General features: G+C 50.7%; 2 protein-coding genes and 1 long non-coding RNA gene across 8 annotated transcripts in view; 1 reads left to right on the top strand and 2 right to left on the bottom strand.

Annotated features, from left to right (window-relative positions):
• The window catches only part of LOC141094200 (uncharacterized), a 144,327-nt gene that overhangs the window by 95,141 nt on the left and 25,085 nt on the right, over positions 1–24,101 (top strand). For 2 of the 5 annotated variants that reach the window (XM_073579974.1, XM_073579971.1), the window contains exon 1: positions 23,562–23,739. The exons of 1 other annotated variant lie outside the window; for it this stretch is intronic. In XM_073579974.1, coding sequence (XP_073436075.1) covers positions 23,563–23,739 — 177 coding nt within the window. In that variant the 5' untranslated portion in view covers position 23,562. Of the gene's footprint in view, positions 1–23,561; positions 23,795–23,909; positions 24,060–24,101 lie in introns of those variants that run through there. 2 more of the 5 variants (XM_073579975.1, XM_073579976.1) reach the window with 2 other exon arrangements.
• Positions 7,807–14,773, bottom strand: LOC141094242 (uncharacterized). 2 transcript variants are annotated; one of them, XM_073580059.1, is made up of 3 exons: positions 12,465–14,363; positions 10,043–10,174; positions 7,807–9,193 (listed from the first exon to the last, which is right to left on the bottom strand). In XM_073580059.1, the coding sequence occupies exons 1-3, from the start codon at positions 13,591–13,593 to the stop codon at positions 8,598–8,600; spliced, it is 1,857 nt and encodes a 618-aa protein (XP_073436160.1). In that variant the 5' UTR covers positions 13,594–14,363; the 3' UTR covers positions 7,807–8,597. The 2 variants fall into 2 exon arrangements, with proteins under 2 accessions (XP_073436160.1, XP_073436159.1); XM_073580058.1 differs by having other exon boundaries at positions 7,807–10,174; positions 12,465–14,773.
• LOC141094387 (uncharacterized) lies at positions 20,368–21,411 on the bottom strand. Its single transcript, XR_012233056.1, has 2 exons — positions 21,191–21,411; positions 20,368–21,028 (listed from the first exon to the last, which is right to left on the bottom strand). It is a non-coding gene; the product is annotated as an uncharacterized lncRNA (long non-coding RNA).

The raw sequence follows: 24,101 nt of genomic DNA, 5'->3' as shown, positions 1-24,101 counted from the left end.
GCGAGGGTGGGGTGATGCAGAGCAGGCCGAGGTCACGCCTCAAACAGGGGACAGCGGTTCTTTGGCAGTTGGGAGTCTGCAGCACATGGTTGATTTCATGCTGCAGTGCCTGAGAAACGACCACCGCATCGCCCACATTCTCGTCTCGGCTGATTATTGGGTGTACACCCTCCTAGATCCTCGCTACCGGGACAGCGTACAAAGGCTCATACCAACGTTGAACCGGGAGCGTAAAATGCGGGAGTACGAAGAGTCACTGGTGCAGTCCATAATGTTTTCCATTCCACCCGACAGCATTGTTGCTATTGCTTTAAAAAGCAGCTCTGTGCGTCGAGGCAGTGGAGGAAACTCTGCACAAAGAGGGAGCAGAGGCAGCGCCGCAGCACAAGGCAAGACCACTATGGCCCAAATGTGGCAAAGTTTTGTGTGTCCACCACAATTGTCTACACCATCAGCGACGCCTCGAGTCAGCAGGAGGCAAGGCTTCCGTCAGATGGTGTCAGACTACATGTCTTGCCCTGTCGCTGTACTCCCAGATGGCTCTTCCCCCTTCAAGTTTTGGGTCTCTAAGCTGGATACATGGCCAGAGCTTAGCCAGTATGCATTGGAGGTGCTGGCTTGCCCTGCTGCCAGTGTATTATCGGAACGTGTCTTTAGTGCCGCAGGTGGTGTACTAACAGACCGTCGCACGCGACTATCTTCCGATAATGTTGACCGGCTGACTTTTCTGAAAATGAACAAGGCCTGGATCTCAAAAGACTTTGCCATTCCTCTTACAGACTAAATTAGTGGTTGGCAACTGTATCCAGGTCTGCTGGTGTGTTCATTTTTCTACCACCTGAACTATAATCCCTGTGCTTCAACACAGCCAGTTGTCGCTCAGATGTGTCGTCTGCACAGAGAAACACACTAGCTCCTGTGTTAGTGGGGTTCAGTAATGCCAGCTGATCCCCTGCTGTGTGGACGGCAAAGTCACCAGCTCCATCAACATTCAAACCACTACTGATTTTTAACCGTGCCCAACTTAGGTCTCTGGCTCCACTGTCTCTACTATTTCCCCTGACCTCCAACCCCGCCATCTACATCTCTGAAGTGGCGTCAGCACAATCTACACTTGTTCCTGTGTTCCTGTGGCTCAGTCCCATCAGTTTATCCCCTGATGTGTGTCCGGCAAGGTCTCCTGCTCTGTCCACATTCCCATAACCAGTAGTGGGAATGAGGACAGAGCTGGCGAACTTGCCGGACAAACATCAGGGGATCAACTGACGGGACTGAGCACCAGTAACACAGGAACAAGTGTAGATTGTGCTGACGCCACTTCAGAGATGTAGCTGGCGGGGTTGGAGGCCAGGGTAAATAGTAGAGACAGTGGAGCCAGAGGCCTAAGTGGAGCATGGTTAGAATCAGTAGTAGTCCACAACCTCCATAAAAACCGCTGCCCATTGGCCTCTGCATGCGGCATGCGTAATCCTGGGCTCCAACAGTGTCAGTTGGTGTTCAGAAGTGTCGTCTCCACAGAGCCAAACACATTCGTTCGAGTGTTAGTGGGTTTCAGCACTGCCAGCTGTTCCCCTGCTGTGGAGATGGCAAGTCTCCTGCCAAAAACAACAGGCCCCAGCCTGCTCCTCGCCTAATCCTGGGCTCCAACAGCGTCAGTTGGTGTTCAGAAGTGTCGTCTCCACAGAGCCAAATACATTCGTTCTAGTGTTAGTGGGGTTCAGCACTGCCAGCTGTTCCCCTGCTGTGGAGATGGCAAGTCTCCTGCTGCCTTCACCTGCCAAAATCCAGTAGGCCCCAGCCTGCTCCTCGCCTAATCCTGGGCTCCAACAGCATCAGTTGGTGTTCAGAAGTGTCGTCTCCACAGAGCCAGACACATTCGTTCGAGTGTTAGTGGGTTTCAGCACTGCCAGCTGTTCCCCTGCTGTGGAGATGGCAAGTCTCCTGCTGCCTTCACCTGCCAAAATCCAGTAGGCCCCAGCCTGCTCCACGCCTAATCCTGGGCTCCAACAGCATCAGTTGGTGTTCAGAAGTGTCGTCTCCACAGAGCCAGACACATTCGTTCGAGTGTTAGTGGGTTTCAGCACTGCCAGCTGTTCCCCTGCTGTGGAGATGGCAAGTCTCCTGCTGCCTTCACCTGCCAAAATCCAGTAGGCCCCAGCCTGCTCCACGCCTAATCCTGGGCTCCAACAGCGTCAGTTGGTGTTCAGAAGTGTCGTCTCCACAGAGCCAAACACATTCGTTCAAGTGTTAGTGGGGTTCAGCACTGCCAGCTGTTCCCCTGCTGTGGAGATGGCAAGTCTCCTGCTGCCTTCACCTGCCAAAATCCAGTAGGCCCCAGCCTGCTCCACGCCTAATCCTGGGCTCCAACAGCGTCAGTTGGTGTTCAGAAGTGTCGTCTCCACAGAGCCAAACACATTCGTTCAAGTGTTAGTGGGTTTCAGCACTGCCAGCTGTTCCCCTGCTGTGGAGATGGCAAGTTTCCTGCTGCCTTCACCTGCCAAAATCCAGTAGGCCCCAGCCTGCTCCTCGCCTAATCCTGGGCTCCAACAGCGTCAGTTGGTGTTCAGAAGTGTCGTCTCCACAGAGCCAAACACATTCGTTCAAGTGTTAGTGGGGTTCAGCAATGCCAGCTGTTCCCCTGCTGTGGAGATGGCAGTCTCTCCTGCTGTCTCCGCATTCCAAAGACAGTAGGCCTCTGCCTACACCCTCCTATTTCCTGGGCTTCAACTCAGCCAGTTGTAGCTCGGAAGTGCCGTCCACATGGAAAGAGATACTTGCTCCCGTGTCTCAGTGGGGTTCAGTAACGTCAGCTGATCCCCTGCTGTGTGGATGGCAGTCTCTCCTGCTGTCACCTCATTCAAAATACAGTAGGCCTCTGCCTACACCCTCCAATTTCCTGGGCTTCAACACAGCCAGTTGTAGTTCGGAAGTGCCGTCCACACGGAAAGAGACACTTGCTCCCGTGTCTCAGTGGGGTTCAGTAACGTCAGCTGATCCCCTGCTGTGTGGATGGCAGTCTCTCCTGCTGTCACCTCATTCAAAATACAGTAGGCCTCTGCCTACACCCTCCTATTTCCTGGGCTTCAACACAGCCAGTTGTAGTTGGGAAGTGCCGTCCACACGGAAAGAGATACTTGCTCCCGTGTCTCAGTGGGGTTCAGTAACGTCAGCTGATCCCCTGCTGTGTGGATGGCAGTCTCTCCTGCTGTCACCTCATTCAAAATACAGTAGGCCTCTGCCTACACCCTCCAATTTCCTGGGCTTCAACACAGCCAGTTGTAGTTCGGAAGTGCCGTCCACACGGAAAGAGATACTTGCTCCCGTGTCTCAGTGGGGTTCAGTTACGTCAGCTGATCCCCTGCTGTGTGGATGGCAGTCTCTCCTGCTGTCACCTCATTCAAAATACAGTAGGCCTCTGCCTACACCCTCCAATTTCCTGGGCTTCAACACAGCCAGTTGTAGTTCGGAAGTGCCGTCCACACGGAAAGAGATACTTGCTCCCGTGTCTCAGTGGGGTTCAGTAACGTCAGCTGATCCCCTGCTGTGTGGATGGCAGTCTCTCCTGCTGTCACCTCATTCAAAATACAGTAGGCCTCTGCCTACACCCTCCAATTTCCTGGGCTTCAACACAGCCAGTTGTAGTTCGGAAGTGCCGTCCACACGGAAAGAGATACTTGCTCCCGTGTCTCAGTGGGGTTCAGTTACGTCAGCTGATCCCCTGCTGTGTGGATGGCAGTCTCTCCTGCTGTCACCTCATTCAAAATACAGTAGGCCTCTGCCTACACCCTCCAATTTCCTGGGCTTCAACACAGCCAGTTGTAGTTCGGAAGTGCCGTCCACACGGAAAGAGATACTTGCTCCCGTGTCTCAGTGGGGTTCAGTAACGTCAGCTGATCCCCTGCTGTGTGGATGGCAGTCTCTCCTGCTGTCACCTCATTCAAAATACAGTAGGCCTCTGCCTACACCCTCCAATTTCCTGGGCTTCAACACAGCCAGTTGTAGTTCGGAAGTGCCGTCCACACGGAAAGAGATACTTGCTCCCGTGTCTCAGTGGGGTTCAGTAACGTCAGCTGATCCCCTGCTGTGTGGATGGCAGTCTCTCCTGCTGTCACCTCATTCAAAATACAGTAGGCCTCTGCCTACACCCTCCTATTTCCTGGGCTTCAACACAGCCAGTTGTAGTTCGGAAGTGCCGTCCACACGGAAAGAGATACTTGCTCCCGTGTCTCAGTGGGGTTCAGTAACGTCAGCTGATCCCCTGCTGTGTGGATGGCAGTCTCTCCTGCTGTCACCTCATTCAAAATACAGTAGGCCTCTGCCTACACCCTCCTATTTCCTGGGCTTCAACACAGCCAGTTGTAGTTCGGAAGTGCCGTCCACACGGAAAGAGATACTTGCTCCCGTGTCTCAGTGGGGTTCAGTAACGTCAGCTGATCCCCTGCTGTGTGGATGGCAGTCTCTCCTGCTGTCACCTCATTCAAAATACAGTAGGCCTCTGCCTACACCCTCCTATTTCCTGGGCTTCAACACAGCCAGTTGTAGTTCGGAAGTGCCGTCCACACGGAAAGAGATACTTGCTCCCGTGTCTCAGTGGGGTTCAGTAACGTCAGCTGATCCCCTGCTGTGTGGATGGCAGTCTCTCCTGCTGTCACCTCATTCAAAATACAGTAGGCCTCTGCCTACACCCTCCAATTTCCTGGGCTTCAACACAGCCAGTTGTAGTTCGGAAGTGCCGTCCACACGGAAAGAGACACTTGCTCCCGTGTCTCAGTGGGGTTCAGTAACGTCAGCTGATCCCCTGCTGTGTGGATGGCAGTCTCTCCTGCTGTCACCTCATTCAAAATACAGTAGGCCTCTGCCTACACCCTCCAATTTCCTGGGCTTCAACACAGCCAGTTGTAGTTCGGAAGTGCCGTCCACACGGAAAGAGACACTTGCTCCCGTGTCTCAGTGGGGTTCAGTAACGTCAGCTGATCCCCTGCTGTGTAGATGGCAAAGTCTCCTGCTGCCTACACAGTCATACCACTACTGATTTTTAACCGTGCTCCAATTAGGCCTGTGGCTCCACTGTCTCTCGTATTTCCCCTGTCCTCCAACCCTGCCAGTTACAGCTCCGAAGTGGCGTCTGCACAATCCACACTTGTTCCTGTGTTACAGGTGTTCAGTCCGGTCAGTTAATCCCCTGATGTGTGTCCGGCAATGTCGCCTGCTCTGTCCACATTCCCATTATGGGAATGTGGACAGAGCAGGCGACATTGCCGGACACACATCAGGGGATTAACTGACCGGACTGAACACCTGTAACACAGGAACAAGTGTGGATTGTGCAGACGCCACTTCGGAGCTGTAACTGGCGGGGTTGGAGGACAGGGGAAATACGAAAATCAGTGAAGCCACAGGCCTAAGTGGAGCTTGGTTAAAATTAGTAGTCTACAACCGATCTTAAAATTTCTTCAATGCAGCCTCAGCCTGCTCCGTGCTTGTCCCTGGGCTTCAACACAGCCAGTTGTTGCTCGGAAGTGCCGTCTTCACAGAGTAAAACACTAGCTCCTGTGTTTGTGGGGTTCAGTAACGTCAGCTGTTCCCCTGCTGTTTTGATGGCAATCTGTCCTGCTGCCTCCCAATTGACAGCACATCAGGCCTCAGCCTGCTAAGTGCTTGTCCTGGGCTCCAACATCGCCAGTTGCTGCTCATAACTGACTTTGGCACGGGTACTCCCTCCTGCCCAGCTTGGTTCCAGCCCTGCCTGCTGTTTCCGGGAAGTGTCAATGTCAGTTTGCCACCCCAAGTTGCCATGTCGTGTTGCGGTTGGGTTAGCCGAGGCTAGGGTGCCAGCAGTTTAGGTGCTTCCTATGTGGACTGCGGGTTCTGGTAAGAAAGGCTTGTTCCATAGTGCCAGTAGGACAAGCACCCCCTGTAGGACTGTGTGATTCGGTAACTGCGGCCAGCTTGCGGCATGCCAACTTTGCTTTTCAGGGGTAACTTCTGATACCCCTCCGGGTTCCAGCACCGTCAGCTGGTTCTCGTCAGAGCCTTTGGCCTAGGTGCCTCCATCTCGGTATCCGAGTTCCGGCAACGTCTGCTGGTCCTTGGTAGTGCTTTGTAGCACAGGTACCTCCTGCTTAGTAACCGGGTTCCAGCACCGTCAGCTGGTCCTCGGTTGTGCCATTGGCTCTTATTCCTTCTGCTGCCCCTCCGGGTGCCAGCACTGTCAGCTGGTCCTCGCTATTTCCATTTGCTCTTGCAGCTTATGCTACCCCTCCGGGTTCCAGCACCGTCAGCTGGTTCTCGTCAGAGCCTTTGGCCTAGGTGCCTCCATCTCGGTATCCGAGTTCCGGCAACGTCTGCTGGTCCTTGGTAGTGCTTTGTAGCACAGGTACCTCCTGCTTAGTAACCGGGTTCCAGCACCGTCAGCTGGTCCTCGGTTGTGCCATTGGCTCTTATTCCTTCTGCTGCCCCTCCGGGTGCCAGCACTGTCAGCTGGTCCTCGCTATTTACATTTGCTCTTGCAGCTTATGCTACCCCTCCGGGTTCCAGCACCGTCAGCTGGTTCTCGTCAGAGCCTTTGGCCTAGGTGCCTCCATCTCGGTATCCGAGTTCCGGCAACGTCTGCTGGTCCTTGGTAGTGCTTTGTAGCACAGGTACCTCCTGCTTAGTAACCGGGTTCCAGCACCGTCAGCTGGTCCTCGGTAGTGCCATTGGCTCTTGTTCCTTCTGCTGCCCCTCCGGGTGCCAGTACCGTTAGCTGGTTCAAGAGGACAAAGAACAGGAAGACAACCACCAAGATGCAGAACAACAAGAGAGAGAAGACAAAGAAGCATAAAAAAAACAAAGCAGAAGAACATTAAGCATAAGACTAATACTCTGAGCAAATGATATTATCTTATTTATAAGCAGAAGAAGACTAGGCAGTGTATGGGGGTGAGTCCGTTCCTCCTCGTGGTGCCCCTGGAAAAGGCCTGCTGCTGCAGGCCAAACTGAACGCGGACAAATCCTGTTGTAAATCTTTTGTGACAGGCAGAACGGAAGGTGTAAACTTCTAACTTTTCTAGATAACAACTACAGGAATGCCTGACACAAACAAGAATATGATGAAGAAGAATAGGAAGAAGATGAAGAAGTTGAATATGTAGAATAATAATTGTTGAATAAGAAGAATATGAAGAATGTAAGAAAAGGAAGAAGAAGAAGAAGAATGTAAAAAAAGGAATAAGAAGAAGAATGTAAAAAAAGGAAGAAGAAGAAGAATGTAAAAAAAGGAAGTAGAAGAATGTAAAAAAAGGAAGAAGAAGAAGAAGAATGTAAAAAAAGGAATAATAAGAAGAAGAAGAAGAAGGTAAAAAAGGGAAGAAGAATAAGAAAGAAGAAGAAAGAAGAAGAAGACATACATGTCTGGCAAAATATAAATGAGGCTAACATAGTCAATATCTTTGTAACTCCTAACGTCTTTAAAAAAAAAGTTTAATTCCTGCTATTCCTTTTGATTGGGCTAAAACTCTATGGCTTTAATGTCTCCTCCACCTCCCACAATACATTCTACATTATTCTTAGTTGTTTTTCTTCATGTAGAATTAACCTACAAGGAAAGAAAGGGTTTTTTTTAATTCCGATATTTTGGCCCCATTGACTTGCATTGGTTCCCGGTATCGGAATCGGCGATACCGATATTTTTTTTTAAGATCGGCCGATCCATTCCGATCCGATATTTTCAAGTATCGGCTGGTATCGCTCAACTCTAGTCGTAAGCAGTGCCATCCCGCCTCCCACCAATCCCGTAATAACAAAACACCGACAAGCATGGATGGGTTGAACAGGTCGGTCACAGTTTATTAATAAACAGAGTGAGGCAAGTACAATTCGCAACAGACTCACAGCTGTAGGCCCACGACCGCTGGGCACGTCGGCTGATGAGAGGTTACGAACCTTGCCCCCCTCTACACTACCGCTGTGACATAGTAACCAGATAACATGAATAATATATGTGCACAACCAATTATGTAAAAATATATATACATTGTGTTTTTTTTTTTTTTTTGTTGAAATTATAGATTTTAATACAAAACCACCGCATATCTTCTAATCTATAAGGGAGGGAGGGTGGGACAAAAGCTTCTAGGTATCAGCCGGGGAGGAAAGAGAGAGACCCCCACCCAGCATCTGAATTTAACCCCTGGGGGTATGGCCGGACGCCCCTTCCATTCACTTTCCATTGGTCCGTGGGGCGTCCTAATCACCTGGGGAGGGGGATTAGTGTGAGAGGAGGAGGCACTGCACGGAGTTTACTTATCATCAAATCCATGGGGGCTCTACAGTCAGAGGCACCATCCTTATTCAGTACGGTGCCTGCCAGACTGCAGAGACCTGTGTGTCGTAAGCAGTGCCATCCCGCCTCCCACCAATCCCGTAATAACAAAACACCGACAAGCATGGATGGGTTGAACAGGTCGGTCACAGTTTATTAATAAACAGAGTGAGGCAAGTACAATTCGCAACAGACTCACAGCTGTAGGCCCGCGACCGCTGGGCACGTCGGCTGATGAGAGGTTACGAACCTTGCCCCCCTCTACACTACCGCCACGGAGGATCATGTGTATGACCTACACAGGACTCCGACCCCCACACAACATCATTAAGGCCTGTTCAACCCTGTCTTGCAAGTTTAATAAGAACATATCTAGCCCGATATCTGTTAGATGAACGCTGTCCGGTCTCAGGAGGGGTGAGATGTTTTCTTCCAGATTGTGGTGGTGAACCACGATGCCGAAGTTCTCTTTGACAAACTTTGCCATTTTCGAGTTTATCTTTCTCCTTGACTTGTCAATGGCTTTAGGGTCTTTAGCTCCGTGCCAGACTGGTCGTGATATTATATCAGACCACACCACCACCATATCTGGTATAAGACAAACAGCCCGCTTTATGTCGGTTTTCATTGTCGTGAAGAGCTCTGCTCCTGTTGTCTTGCACAAATCATTTCCACCAGCATGTAACACCAATATCAGCGGCCCTTTAGCCGATTTAGAAATTTTAACCAACTCCGGGAAAATCTGCTCCCACTGGAGCCCTCGGATGCCTCTCCAGTTGACCTCTAGTTGTGGGAAGTAAAAATTCTTTCCACAGGGGCGTATCTCGGCTCTTTTGCACGCCCAATAAATAAAAGAATGTCCCAACACCCAAACAGCGGGCTTATAATCTCCTGTAAGAAACAAGATGTGTTATAGCAGGTCTGGTCTTATGTATCTTGCAAAGCATGCGGATTTCCAACGACCCAATCTCTGTACTTCAGCTTCAGCTGCACCGGCCCTAGCTGCTTCAGTGGCTGCTCCGATTCTAAAAGAATGTGTTCCGTATTCTTTGGGGTCTACACCGACAGCTTGTAGACATTTTTTAAAAATTGTGTGAAATTGATCTTTAGTAAGTGGGGACCCGTCGGTGTGTGAGAGGAAAAAATGACTTTCGTGTCTTATAACCGCGTAGTGTCTTACTATTTTAACAGGGCATATGGGGCCTTCTAGAGCCTTGACCAGGACCCACGACCCTCTACCGGTGGGATCGCATTTGGATTTCCGCACTCTAATGCGCAGAGCGTCGCTGCATATTACGAGATCCTCATTAATTAACCCGCCTATTAGTGCTGTTTTAGAATGCGGCACCAGTTCACTAATCCGCAGCGCCCCGAAGAATGCAATTGCAAACGCTGTAGATATTAGGGCAGATTCGTATTGAGACTTGCACACCGTTTCAGATTTTGTTATAATATCGTGCAACAGACTTAAAGAAATGGGGCGACGACATTCCTGACTGGGTTGGAGCCTTCTCCAGCCTTTAACGGCTTGCTTTATGAAAAAATATTTAGTTACGTCGGCCCATCCCATTAGCTGAAAGAAAAAGGCTATTCCCGTTAAATTATGCTGCGCTAATGTACCCGACGCACCTCTACTCTTGAGCAGATTCAGGAGTTCTACCACCACGTCGCATCTCGCCCGAACACACGTATCAACTGGCCTCCCTTTTACTAGCGAGCACCACTCTTCCCATGCCTTACCATAAACCTGCCAGGTAGCCGGTGTCACTGAGGCTCGAATCAAGGGCATCAGTGATTGGCCACTGTGTCCCAGAGGGAGGGAGGACACAGTAGGCCCGTTGGTTCTGCGCTGGGAAGGAAGACTTTGAAGGCCTGCCAATCGGAAGACAACAGAGAGTTAACCATTTTATCATCCACAGTAGGCGTCACTCTGGCTCAGCACCAGATGTTGTGTCTAAGGCATAATAGTGCAAGGCGGCGCAACAGCGCAAGAATCGGTGGTGATGAGGAAGACATACTGTTCAAGCATTTGGCGGTTCCTGGATTTTTGATTAGAAATCTGAGATTTACATTTTTTAGTTTGTCACCCCATAGTTCGACAGATGTAACTATAGCAAATATCTCCCACAAGACGGGGTTGCAGCCCCAGTTGGCAGAGGTCCATATGTCCGGCCATCTGCTTTTGCACCATTGGTTGCGGTAGATTGCAACAAAACCATTTGTGAGATCTGCGCCCACCAGTAGACCTAGGGTGCTGTTTAGCGTTTCCTGAGACATGACACATGTATGCCCATTGTAGTTTTCCAAGAATGCATTCCACACGGACAAATCCGCTCTCATTGACCGATTAATTCTGATTCTGTGGCCCGGCTGGGCGATGCCCTTTGTAGCTAATGATAACCTGCGTGAGAAAGCCCTGCCAACTGGCATTACCCGGCAAGCAAAGTTGAGTAAACCTAGTAAGGACTGCATCTGCTGGAGGGTGACTTTCTTTACCACGAGGAAACTTTTAACCATTTGGAGTGTTTTTTCGATTTTATCCGCCGGTAAACGAAAAATCATCTCGTTTGTGTCTATTTCAATACCAAGGAAAGGGAGAACATTACACGGACCGAGCGTTTTCTCCGGCGATAGTGGGACACCGAAAAGCCTAGAAATAAATTTAAACTTTTGAAGCAGAAAAGAACAGAGTTTAGATTCCTTGGGACCCACAAACAAAAAATCATCGAGGTAGTGGATTGTGGAATTGCTGCCTGTTTCGTGACGTATTACCCAGTCTAAGAAGGTGCTGAAAAGTTCGAAATAGTGACAGGAAATGGAGCAGCCCATGGGCAGGCACATGTCGAAATAAAAAAGCTGGTCCACCTTACAACCCAACAAATGAAAGCATTCGGGGTGCACGGGTAATAGACGGAAAGCTGACTCTATATCGGTCTTTGCCAACAGGGCACCGGGCCCCACTGCTCGCACAAGCTCAATTGCTCTGTCGAACGACGCGTAAGTTACCGACGAGTCTTCGGGGGGAATTGCGTCGTTGACCGAATCGCCTTTAGGGTAAGATAGATGGTGAATTAGCCGATATTTACCGGGTTCTTTTTTGGGCACAATACCTAAGGGCGAAATCCTGAAATTTTTAAATGGTAATGATTGAAATGGGCCCGCCATCCTGCCGAGTTCGACCTCTTTCATGATTTTTTGTTGTAAGACCTCCGGGAACTCCCGAGCTGATTTTAGATTCTTAGCTGATGTTGGTGCTAGGTTAAATTTAAAGGGGATGAAAAAACCGGACCTAAAACCGTCAGATAATTGCTGAGCAGCTTCTTTATTGGGGTAAAGGCTTAGCCAGGGGCCCATGGCGGCTACGCTCACTGGGGTTTTGCCTCGTAGAGTTTGCGTTTGTGAAGCGTGTACACCTTGATGCAGGGTGTCCGCCACCGCAGGTTGCGCAATGATGTCTATATCTGCATGCCGCCTGAAAGCGACAGTTTCCTTCATTGTATAACAAGCAGGCCCCTGGTCTCCGTACGACCACTGAGTTCTGGCCTGCGGCTGCTGACAAACTAGTGGCCGATGATGAAAAGGGGGGGTGTTTTTGTGTAAGCATTAATCGTAGCCAGACATCTGTGGCTTTCACTCCCCATCCTAGATCTGGTTGCAGGGCTAGCCTCCTGCAGAACTCCTCATCATAGCGCCTTCCAAGCAACACAGCCATGAGACTTATAGGAGTTATATATTAAATCCTGGTATATAAATAACTCAGAGCAATGTTCTGGGTGTTTTTGACCCATAATACATCCTAGGAAGGCCTGCAGCCAGTTGTTCATGGTATGCGCTATTTTACCTCTATTTCTATCGTATGACCATTCGCCAGTCCTCCTTTCCTTATCTACTGACTGCTGGTCTGCTGATAACAAAGACCATATGTCAACATAATCATTATTCCAAATTTTTTCTTTTGTATCTTGGTCTATGTGTGTACCTAGTGGACTAATTCCACAGAAAAAAGCATCTTTGTGTAAACTAGCTAATTGAGGTATATTCCTAGTAACGGTTTGACCTCCCGGCTGGTGTAAGTGGTCAACTAACGCCCTGATAGCAGATACCAGGCTGTTTTCCACAGCGTCATGTGTATTATTAGATGCGTTGATTACGCCAAACTCACCACTGTTCCTCGCTGATCGAGAGTCTCCAGGAGATGGAGGTACCCCGACTCCGGTGGTGGTGATGTCCTGCCCATGACTGGTGACCTTTGATGACTCTGCGCTCCCAAGACCCATTGAATGTTGCTGGACTTCCATCTCAGAAACGGAACCTGAAATGGGTTGAAGTGATAGCTCTTCCCGGCTTGTGGGCAATGGTGGAGCATGTGGCAGCCGATGACTGCTGTCTGCCCGTGGTGGATATGATGGTGGAGCATGTGGCAGCCGATGACTGCTGTCTGCCCGTGGTGGATATGATGGTGGAGCATGTGGCAGCTGATGACTGCTGTCTGCCCGTGGTGGATATGCTGTCGATGATAGCTGCGCACTGGTTCCGACCACGATCTGACCGGAGGTCCCAATTGGTGTTGAGGAGGCCCTCCGTCTGGCTGACTGGGATGGAGATCTCGTACGCCGTCTTCTGGATGCCCCCGACCGCCTGCTGCGACAACTCTCGGGTGCGTCGGACTGTTCAGAAGTAGAAGGTGACCGCCACCTGGATGACCGCGATCTGTGACGGCTTCTATTGGAGCTTCGCTTTTGACTGAAACGGGAACAGCGACAGACAGAGGGACAGCGAGAATGGTGATGGGAATCCCCTGAGGAGGGGGATAAAGACCTGTGGTGTATGGAATTTCGACTACCAAGGTTAGAGCTTATATGCTGACTTGGTGCATGCCTAAGGGTAGTTTCTGGTACCAGTTGAAGAGGAATATTCAGAGGGCCCTGGGCGATTGTTGTCTGTGTGGCGTTTAGCAGGGAGGATGGCGTTATGTCCGCCAATAATGTGGGGTGTACAGAGCGGTATTGGCTCATTGGAGGGGTCGGCGGTGTATAGTGTGTTGTGCTTGCTATACATGTTTCACCTTGTTGTTGGAGCAGAGCGCGCTGAATGGTCGGATTGGTCCGGACAGCGCGCTCGGCCGCAGCATTGTTTCTTCTGCATCCCACATCGTCCCGCACGGGCGGCAGAGCTGCGCCCGCAGGGATGATGTTGCAGACCGGGTGTACCTGAGATGGCTGGCTATTGTAGTGGCTGCGCGGCCTCCTCTGTAGAGGCTGCTCTACAGGACTTGCCATTGCTGCAGACATAGAGGAAGTAGAGATGGGATGCTGTTTGGGTGGATCTAGGGGCCGGCTCAGATGCCTGGCCCTAAACAAAGGATTAAGGGTGGGACTGGAGATGGGCGGGCCTATGCGGTGACGCTGGGCTGAAGTGGGTGGAGCTACAGGCCGGCTATGACGCCCAGGTCCCAGCAAAAGTGAAGGGGTGGGTGTGTGAGTGGGAGGACGATTGTGGGAGGAAGTGGGCGTAACGCCGGGGGAAGAAGTGGGCGGAGCCACCGTCCGACTCACACCACTAGAAGAACACAGTAATGGCGTCCGGTTCTGCGGCCTACATGCGACGCCCCGGGCTGATACAAGTGGGGAAGAATCCTGTATCTGAGCAGCAGCCCGGGCGCGACGCCGAACAGCAGAAATCTCGCCCACATGCAGACGCTCAGGCTGGCGCTTAGTTCTGAATGAGCGTCTGCTGGAGCGCGGCCTCTGAGAGGAGGTGGTGGGAGCAGCGTGTGCCCGACTAACTGGAGATGGCAGGGGAGAGGACAGTATAAGAACTGGGTGGCAGGTGGACGGGCCAGGGGAGGACGGGACATGCAAGGATAGAGGGGAAGCATTCGGAGGCAGAGCAGGCGTGGTGGGTAACTCAGGGGCGGCTTGTACAAAGGGCAGCGCCGGGGCCGACAAAGGAGCCGGAGGGGACGCAGTGGACGGGCCAGCAGAGGACGGCGCATGTGAGACTACAAGGGAGGCATGCAGAGGCAGAAGGAGTGGGAGACACAGGGGCTGCGTGTGCTGCAGGCATCACCGGAGCAGGGGGAGACAAAGGACCCTGTGGCCTTGGAGTGGATTGAGCCTCGGGGGATAAAGGGGAGGCCAGCGGCGACAGGGGATTAAGAGAGGGCACAGGTGGGTGATAATCTAATTCAGATAAAAGGGCTAAAATACATGGATCACCCACCTGTGCTGCTCTCTGCCGCAGGGCCGCAATCACTGCCTCAGACATGGCTCCAGGGTCCTCAGGAAAACAAAAGCTTCTAGGTATCAGCCGGGGAGGAAAGAGAGAGACCCCCACCCAGCATCTGAATTTAACCCCTGGGGGTATGGCCGGATGCCCCTTCCATTCTCTTTCCATTGGTCCGTGGGGCGTCCTAATCACCTGGGGAGGGGGATTAGTGTGAGAGGAGGATTCACTGCACAGAGTTTACTTATCATCAAATCCATGGGGGCTCTACAGTCAGAGGCACCATCCTTATTCAGTACGGTGCCTGCCAATCCTCTCCTGTGTGATACAGTCTGCTGAGCCGTGCATCTAATCCTATCCTGTGTGATACAGTCTGCTGAGCCGTGCATCTAATCCTATCCTGTGTGATAGTCTGCTGATCCGTGTATCTAATCCTATCCTGTGTGATACTGTCTGCTGAGCCGTGTATCTAATCCTATCCTGTGTGATACTGACTGCTGAGCCGTGTATCTAATCCTATCCCGTATGATACTGACTGTTGAGCCGTGTATCTAATCCTATCCTGTGTGATACTGACTGCTGATTCATGTATCTAATCCTATCCTGTGTGATACTGTCTGCTGAGCTGTGTATCTAATCCTATCCCGTGTGATACTGTCTGCTGAGCTGTGTATCTAATCCTATCCCATGTGATACTGATTGCTGAGCTGTGTATCTAATCCTATCCCGTGTGATACTGATTGCTGAGCTGTGTATCTAATCATATCCTGTGTGATACTGACTGCTGAGCTGTGTATCTAATCCTATCCCGTCTGATACTGCGCTCCTGAAATACTCTGTGCTGCTGTCACCCTGCTGGTTTTATGTGTGATCAACATGGTGGTATTGTGTATGATCTATATGGCGGTATGATGTGTGAAGTATATGGCGGCATTATGTGTGAAATATATGGCGGTATTATGTGAGAACACTATGGCAGTATTATCTGCTAAAAGGGGACCCATTTTGAGGTGGTTCTGGCTGAGCACCTGCACACAGGTCAGGGGTAATAGTTAGGTGCAGTCAGGGGAGGGCTGGTGAGGCAGCTGAAGAGAGGGGTCTCATTTTTATCGTTACTGTATGGCTCCATTTCCCCCCAGCCTGCTTCCCAGTGTCACTCCGGACTGCACCTGTCGCCTCGCTGTCACACATCGCCAGGACAGGATCTGAGGAGGGGAATGGTGTCTTTGCATGCAAAGTCTGGATCAGAACAGGCCAATAATCAGCAGAAATGTTTCCTGGATTTCTGTGCTGCTGTCACCCTGCTCCCTCCCCCATATATCTCCCTCTGTGACCCTCATAGACCAGCACACTGCTCTCCTGAAATACTCTGTGCTGCTGTCACCCTGCTCTCTCCCCCATATATCTCCCTGTGACCCCCATAGACCAGCACACTGATCTCCTGAAATACTCTGTGCTGCTGTCACCCTGCTCTCTCCCCATATATCTCCCTGTGACCCCCATAGACCAGCGCACTGCTCTCCTGAAATATTCTGTGCTGCTGTCACCCTGCTTCCTCCACCATATATCTCCCTCTGTGTGCCCCCCATAGACCAGTGCACTGCTCTCCTGAAATACTCTGTGCTGCTGTCACCCTGCTCTCTCCCCCATATATCTCCCTGTGACCCCCATAGACCAGCACACTGCTCTCCTGAAATACTCTGTGCTGCTGTCACCCTGCTCTCTCCCCCATATATCTCCCTGTGACCCCCATAGACCAGCGCACTGCTCTCCTGAAATACTCTGTGCTGCTGTCACCCTGCTCCTCCCCCATATATCCCTCTGTGACCCCCCATAGACCAGCACACTGCTCTCCTGAAATACTCTGTGCTGCTGTCTCCCTGCTCCTCCACCATATATCTCCCTCTGTGACCCCCCACATAGACCAGCACACTGCTCTCCTGAAATACTCTGTGCTGCTGTCACCCTGCTCCTCCCCCATATATCTCCCTCTGTGACCCCCATAGACCAGCGCACTGCTCTCCTGAAATACTCTGTGCTGCAGTCACCCTGCTCCTCCACCATATATCTCCCTCTGTGACCCCCCATAGACCAGCACACTGCTCTCCTGAAATACTCGGTGCTGCTGTCACCCTGTTCCTCCCCCATATATCTCCCTCTGTGACCCCCCATAGACCAGCGCACTGTTCTCCTGAAATACTCTGTGCTGCTGTCACCCTGCTCCTCCACCATATATCTCCCTCTGTGCCCCCCATAGACCAGCACACTGCTCTCCTGAAATACTCTGCTGCTGTCACCCTGCTCCTCCACCATATATCTCCCTCTGTGCCCACCATAGACCAGCGCACTGCTCTCCTGAAATACTCTGTGCTGCTGTCACCCTGCTCCTCCACCATATATCTCCCTCTGTGACCCCCCATAGACCAGCACACTGCTCTCCTGAAATACTCAGTGCTGCTGTCACCCTGCTCCTCCACCATATATCTCCCTCTGTGCCCACCATAGACCAGCACACTGCTCTCCTGAAATACTCTGTGCTGCTGTCACCCTGCTCCTCCCCCATATATCTCCCTCTGTGCCCCCCATAGACCAGCGCACTGCTCTCCTGAAATACTCTGTGCTGCTGTCACCCTGCTCCTCCACCATATATCTCCCTCTGTGACCCTCCATAGACCAGCATACTGCTCTCCTGAAATACTCTGTGCTGCAGTCACCCTGCTCCTCCACCATATATCTCCCTCTGTGACCCCCCATAGACCAGCACACTGCACTCCTGAAATACTCTGTGCTGCTGTCACCCTGCACCTCCACCATATATCTCCCTCTGTGACCCCCCATAGACCAGCACACTGCTCTCCTGAAATACTCTGTGCTGCTGTCACCCTGCTCCTCCACCATATATCTCCCTCTGTGACCCCCCATAGACCAGCACACTGCTCTCCTGAAATACTCAGTGCTGCTGTCACCCTGCTCCTCCACCATATATCTCCCTCTGTGCCCACCATAGACCAGCACACTGCTCTCCTGAAATACTCTGTGCTGCTGTCACCCTGCTCCTCCCCCATATATCTCCCTCTGTGCCCCCCATAGACCAGCGCACTGCTCTCCTGAAATACTCTGTGCTGCTGTCACCCTGCTCCTCCACCATATATCTCCCTCTGTGACCCTCCATAGACCAGCATACTGCTCTCCTGAAATACTCTGTGCTGCAGTCACCCTGCTCCTCCACCATATATCTCCCTCTGTGACCCCCCATAGACCAGCACACTGCACTCCTGAAATACTCTGTGCTGCTGTCACCCTGCACCTCCACCATATATCTCCCTCTGTGACCCCCATAGACCAGCACACTGCTCTCCTGAAATACTCTGTGCTGCTGTCACCCTGCTCCTCCCCCATATATCTCCCTCTGTGCCCCCCATAGACCAGCGCACTGCTCTCCTGAAATACTCTGTGCTGCTGTCACCCTGCTCCTCCACCATATATCTCCCTCTGTGACCCTCCATAGACCAGCATACTGCTCTCCTGAAATACTCTGTGCTGCAGTCACCCTGCTCCTCCACCATATATCTCCCTCTGTGACCCCCCATAGACCAGCACACTGCTCTCCTGAAATACTCTGTGCTGCTGTCACCCTGCTCCTCCACCATATATCTCCCTCTGTGACCCCCCATAGACCAGCGCACTGCTCTCCTGAAATACTCTGTGCTGCTGTCACCCTGCTCCCAGAATCCTTGCTGCCTGCCATCCTCAGTGATCGAAGACCCTATTCCTCTCCTCAGATCCTGTCCTGGCGATGTGTGAAAGCGAGGTGACAGCAGCACAGAGTATTTCAGGAGAGCAGTGTGCTGGTCTATGGGGGGCACAGAGGGAGATATATGGTGGAGGAGCAGGGGGACAGCAGCACAGAGTATTTCAGGAGAGCAGTGTGCTGGTCTATGGGGGTCACAGAGGGAGATATATGGTGGAGGAGCAGGGTGACAGCAGCACAGAGTATTTCAGGAGAGCAGTGCGCTGGTCTATGGGGGGCACAGAGGGAGATGTATGGAGGAGGAGCAGGGTGACAGCAGCACAGAGTATTTCAGGAGAGCGGTGTGCTGGTCTATGGGGGGGTCACAGAGGGAGATATATGGGGAGGAGCAGGGTGACAGCAGCACAGAGTATTTCAGGAGAGCAGTGTGCTGGTCTATGGGGGGCACAGAGAGAGATATATGGGGGAGGAGCAGGGTGACAGCAGCACAGATTATTTCAGGAGAGCAGTGTGCTGATCTATGGGGGCACAGAGGGAGATATATGGTGGAGGAAGCAGGGTGACTGCAGCACAGAGTATTTCAGGAGAGCAGTGTGCTGGTCTATGGGGGTCACAGAGGGAGATATATGGTGGAGGAAGCAGGGTGACTGCAGCACAGAGTATTTCAGGAGAGCAGTGTGCTGGTCTATGGAGGGTCACAGAGGGAGATATATGGAGGAGGAGCAGGGTGACAGCAGCACAGAGTATTTCTGGAGAGCAGTGCGCTGGTCTATGGGGGGCACAGAGGGAGATATATGGGGGAGGAGCAGGGTGACAGCAGCACAGAGTATTTCAGGAAAGCAGTGCGCTGGTCTATGGGGGGCACAGAGGGAGATATATGGGGGAGGAGCAGGGTGACAGCAGCACAGAGTATTTCAGGAGAGCAGTGTGCTGGTCTATGGGGGGCACAGAGGGAGATATATGGTGGAGGAGCAGGGTGACAGCAGCACAGAGTATTTCAGGAGAGCAGTGTGCTGGTCTATGGGGGGCGCCCTGCTCAGTGCCAGGGATTGTACATAGAGTGCTGTGTTTTATACACATGGATGGACCGTCTTGTCTGCTCCACAGAAATCCAGGAAACATTTCTTCTGATTGATGACCTGTTCGGATCCAGACTTTACATGCAAAGACAGTCAGTAACTTTGCAGGCCCCATCAAAATGGCTGCTCACTGTGTTCCTAGATGTCATCCTCTCTTTTCCCTTAGCAAATACCCAGAAGGGGAGGAGAGGAGTGACATCACACCCATGTCAGCAGACTCCGCCCATAATTACTGCAGGGCAGTAATCTGAGTTAGTTATACACTAGGTTTTTGTGCCAAATTTCAGTAGCTGCTCCCCCTAGTGTTAACAAGTGGAAATGCCAACCTTTTTAAAATTATTTTTCAAAATTAAAAACAAATGATAATATTTTTTAAGAAAATGTAAACATTAATTCTTTAAATTTTTTCAATTGCTGAAAAATTTTTTTTTGGATGGCACCTTCCCTTTAAGAGGCAAGAGGGAGAGAATCAGGGCGGGAACATGAAAGCTGTAAACACCATACTAACTGAGGGCAAGATAGCTGCAGCAGGACAGAAAGCAAAATGGCCGACGGAAAAAACTTAATTAAAAAAAATGTCAAAACAGACTGAGAACCTTACAGATAGGGAGATTCTGACAATGATGTTTCTTAAATTTGGAGGCTGCCTAATACACAGTAGTGGGGGGGTCTGGAAATATGGATTGTAATCGGGCATCTTTGTGTAGTAAAGGTTGTAATTTCCGGGCAGCGCCCCTTAGCACCTCCAGATTTGGATTGTAGGTGACTACTAGAGGTTCACAGTTAACTGTAGAAAAACATTTTTGTATCCCCGGTCATAGCATCATGGACATTAAATTACTTGTTTTAACCCTCCGTCAGGCGCAATATAGATTCTCCTCAGTTCATGCGCAATGTGCCTGACAAGCACAGGTCAGAAAACCACCTATAGTAGCTACATTTTTCAATTTCAGGACTATAGAAGTAGTCAGTGACCTTCATAGGAATGTATTAAAAGAGATTACACCAAATCAGATGCAAAAAAAAACATTTATTAACCATAAACTTATTAAAACTAAAAGTACCACTTTTCGGTAGTACCGCCAAATAGGCTCCAGTTATCTTTACGTAACTATTGCTTAAATATAAAATTATGGAAAAAAACTTAAAGGATATTGCACTTAGCTGTTACTTAATTATTTTCTACTCATCTTCAGTGGTTTCAATTGCAGCAGAAGCAGCACAGGTACACTTAGAAAAGCAAGGCTGGCAGACGAAAGTTGCATGGGAAAGGCAGATTGATTCTTTACATATTTTGCAGTCATATTTAGAAAGCCTTCTGAAACCAGATACAAATGAGCAGGTAGTACAACTGCGTCTTTTAGAAGGTGGTAGAGTCGGTGTTTGTTCTGGAACGTCCTTGGGACGTCCTTTGTATTTTTATCTTTGCCCAAATAATAAGCTAGATCTGTGTCTGTTTCCTCTGTATCAGTGTCATCACCATCCTGCTCTGTTCCAGAATCAGTGTTACATTCTGCTACCTCATCTTCAGATGAAATGTCACTAGATTCCTCTAAATCCTCAGTTACTGCTGGTTCTTCCTCATCATCTTCTAACAAAAAAATCTTCATTTCTTCTAAATGAAGGGGTTTAGATGAATCATACTGTTTTCTGGCCATTGCAGCAGAAAATCTGAAGCAAGAGAGAAAGAGTATGTGTTAGGGCGCAATGTGCCTTAGAAGCCACCCTCCTTTTGTCTAAGAAAACAGTACTTATGTACACTAACTTAGCATTAATCCTTCATAAAACAAGCTAAATACACAATCGTGATGAATAAAAAAAGAAAATACTAACCTTTCAATTTGTGTTGAAATCAGGCGCAATGTGCCTGAGAAGCCAAAGTGTTGATATCTGCTCACTAGAAGGTCTGCTGAGTCACTGTGATATCAGGTTTCACAGAGCCTGTAGAGTCAGGAGATAACTAGGAGGGGTGAGGTTTTCTGATAAGTGGGCAAGGAGAGAGAAGTGAAACTAATTACTGTGTGCCTGTCAGATCTATTGCGCCTGACGGAGGGTTAAAAGGTAATTTCAAATCTCAGAGACACAGGAGGGTCTGGGAGAATAAATTTATGACGACCTTTGACTAACTCAGTGCAGGAATGAATGTGTCGCATGGATTTATGTCTTTTTACATCAATAAAGATGTTCAATACAAAATAATATTGTGGTACCGAGTTAGCCAGAAAATCTATGTAAATACTTATGTGCCAAAAAAATTGAGAAAAGTATTCAAGGAGTGATACCTTTATTGCCTAACCAGAGAAATTATATTTGCAAGCTTTCAAGGCTCAGAAGGCCCCTTCATCAGGCCATTACTGAGAAGAAATGGCGACATTTATATAGGAATTATACAAGGACATGAGATGATGCTAGAGACAGGCCAAGGAAATCACATTAAGGCTTTTGTTATACATGTAGATGAGGTGGAAGTGTTTTATTATACTGTACATGTGAAGACGTACTTGAGGAGGTGTGAACTGTGTCCATGTAATGAGTCATGAATCCAGGTGTCAAACTGAGTCCTATTGTTAGAGATTGAAACATATTTATAAATCTGAACTCCCAGATTTTTCTTTCTCTGTCACTATTAAAATGACCTTTCAATATTAGGGCTTGTAGATCTGCGATACTGTGCCCAGGTCTAGAGAAGTGTATTCCTACAGGCGGCTCCAGCTCATTATTCATCATATGTCTATGCAGATTCATCCTTGTTTGTAGTTTTTGTTTAGTTTCCCCGATGTCTGTCCCTGCATTGCACCTTGTACATTGTATCAGTAAGGCTGAGTGCAGAAGCACTTTTTGGCCCTGCGGATTTCTTCCATTTTTCATAAGTTTTTCTTGCGGTTTTTGTGTGGTTTTCCCCCTGCGGATTTGGTGACAGGGGAGATGGAAAACCGCACAAAAGAAGTGACATGCTGCAGATTTTGTACTGCGGGAAAACCGCGCGCAAAAATCCACAGCGTCTGTACAGCGGTTTATTTTAACATTGATTTTAAGGCTACTGTACATCACAATGCGGATATGCAACGCTTCTGCACGGTAAAATCCGCTGCAAATCTGCATCATGTGCGCACAGCCGAAGAAATGCAAGACCTGCACCCACATATCACCACCAGATAAAGGCCCCATACCCAACACAAAGCAGGACTAGAAGATCATGGCGTCTTCTTCATGTACATCCTCCAATGTCGTACACAGACGTCTCCGCTCCGTACACCTCGTACACACACGGCTCCGCTTCGCACACCTCGTACACGCACGGCTCCGCTCCGTACACCTCGTACACACGGCTCCGCTCCGCACACCTCGTACACACACGGCTCCGCTCCGTACACCTCGTACACACACGGCTCCGCTCCGTACACCTCGTACACACACGGCTCCGCTCCGTACACCTCGTACACGCACGGCTCCGCTCCGTACACCTCGTACACACACGGCTCCGCTCCGCACACCTCGTACACACACGGCTCCGCTCCGCACACCTCGTACACACGCGGCTCCGCTCCATACACCTCGTACACACACACGGCTCCGCTCCGTACACCTCGAACACGCACGGCTCCGCTCCGTACACCTCGTACACACACGTCTCCGCTCCGTACACCTCGTACACACACGGCTCCGCTCCGCACACCTCGTACACATACAGCTCCGCTCCGTACACCTCATACACACACAGCTCCGCTCCGTACACCTCGTACACACACGGCTCCGCTCCGTACACCTCGTACACACACGGCTCCGCTCCGCACACCTCGTACACATACAGCTCCGCTCCGTACACCTCATACACACACAGCTCCGCTCCGTACACCTCGTACACACACGGCTCCGCTCCGTACACCTCGTACACACACGGCTCCGCTCCGTACACCTCGTACACACACGGCTCCTCTCCGTACACCTCGTACAAACGCGGCTCCGCTCCGTAAACCTTGTACACACGCGGCTCCGCTCCGCTCCGTACACCTCGTACACACACGGCTCCGCTCCTTCCACACTGTAAACCCCTCCTGACCCCACACAGAAACTTCCCCTCATCCAGCACCATGACAACCAGCACAGCAGAGTCCTGCACACACTGAGGCCCCTGATCATGTGACCCCTGACTCCTCCCCTCCTGTGACCTCATCACAGGTCCTGTGTGCACAGAGCAGCCATATATGTGGAGTGCGGCTCTGCGGGTGGAGGTCGGTGCTGGAGGCTCCATTATTCTCTATGTGGAGTGCGGCTCTGCGGCTGGAGGCTCCATTATTCTCTGTGGAGTGCGGCTCTGCGGGTGGAGGTCGGTGCCGGAGGATCCATTATTCTCTATGTGGAGTGCGGCTCTGCGGGTGGAGGTCGGTGCTGGAGGCTCCATTATTCTCTATGTGGAGTGCGGCTCTGCGGGTGGAGGTCGGTGCTGGAGGCCCCATTATTCTCTATGTGGAGTGCGGGTGGAGGTCGGGGCCGGAGGCTCCATTATTCTCTATGTGGAGTGCGGCTCTGTGGGTGGAGGTCGGTGCCGGAGGCTCCATTATTCTCTATGTGGAGTGCGGCTCTGCGGGTGGAGGTCGGTGCTGGAGGCTCCATTATTCTCTATGTGGAGTGCGGCTCTGCGGCTGGAGGTCGGTGCTGGAGGCTCCATTATTCTCTGTGGAGTGCGGCTCTGCGGGTGGAGGTCAGTGCTGGAGGCTCCATTATTCTCTATGTGGAGTGCGGC

Source organism: Dendrobates tinctorius, unplaced genomic scaffold (assembly GCF_039654945.1).
Source record: "Dendrobates tinctorius isolate UK_male_01 unplaced genomic scaffold, ASM3965494v1 ptg000063l, whole genome shotgun sequence".
NCBI classification, from domain to species: Eukaryota; Metazoa; Chordata; class Amphibia; order Anura; family Dendrobatidae; genus Dendrobates; species Dendrobates tinctorius.
The sequence above is the reverse complement of the archived record's forward strand: the minus strand, read 5'-3'. Positions and strand labels throughout refer to the sequence as shown.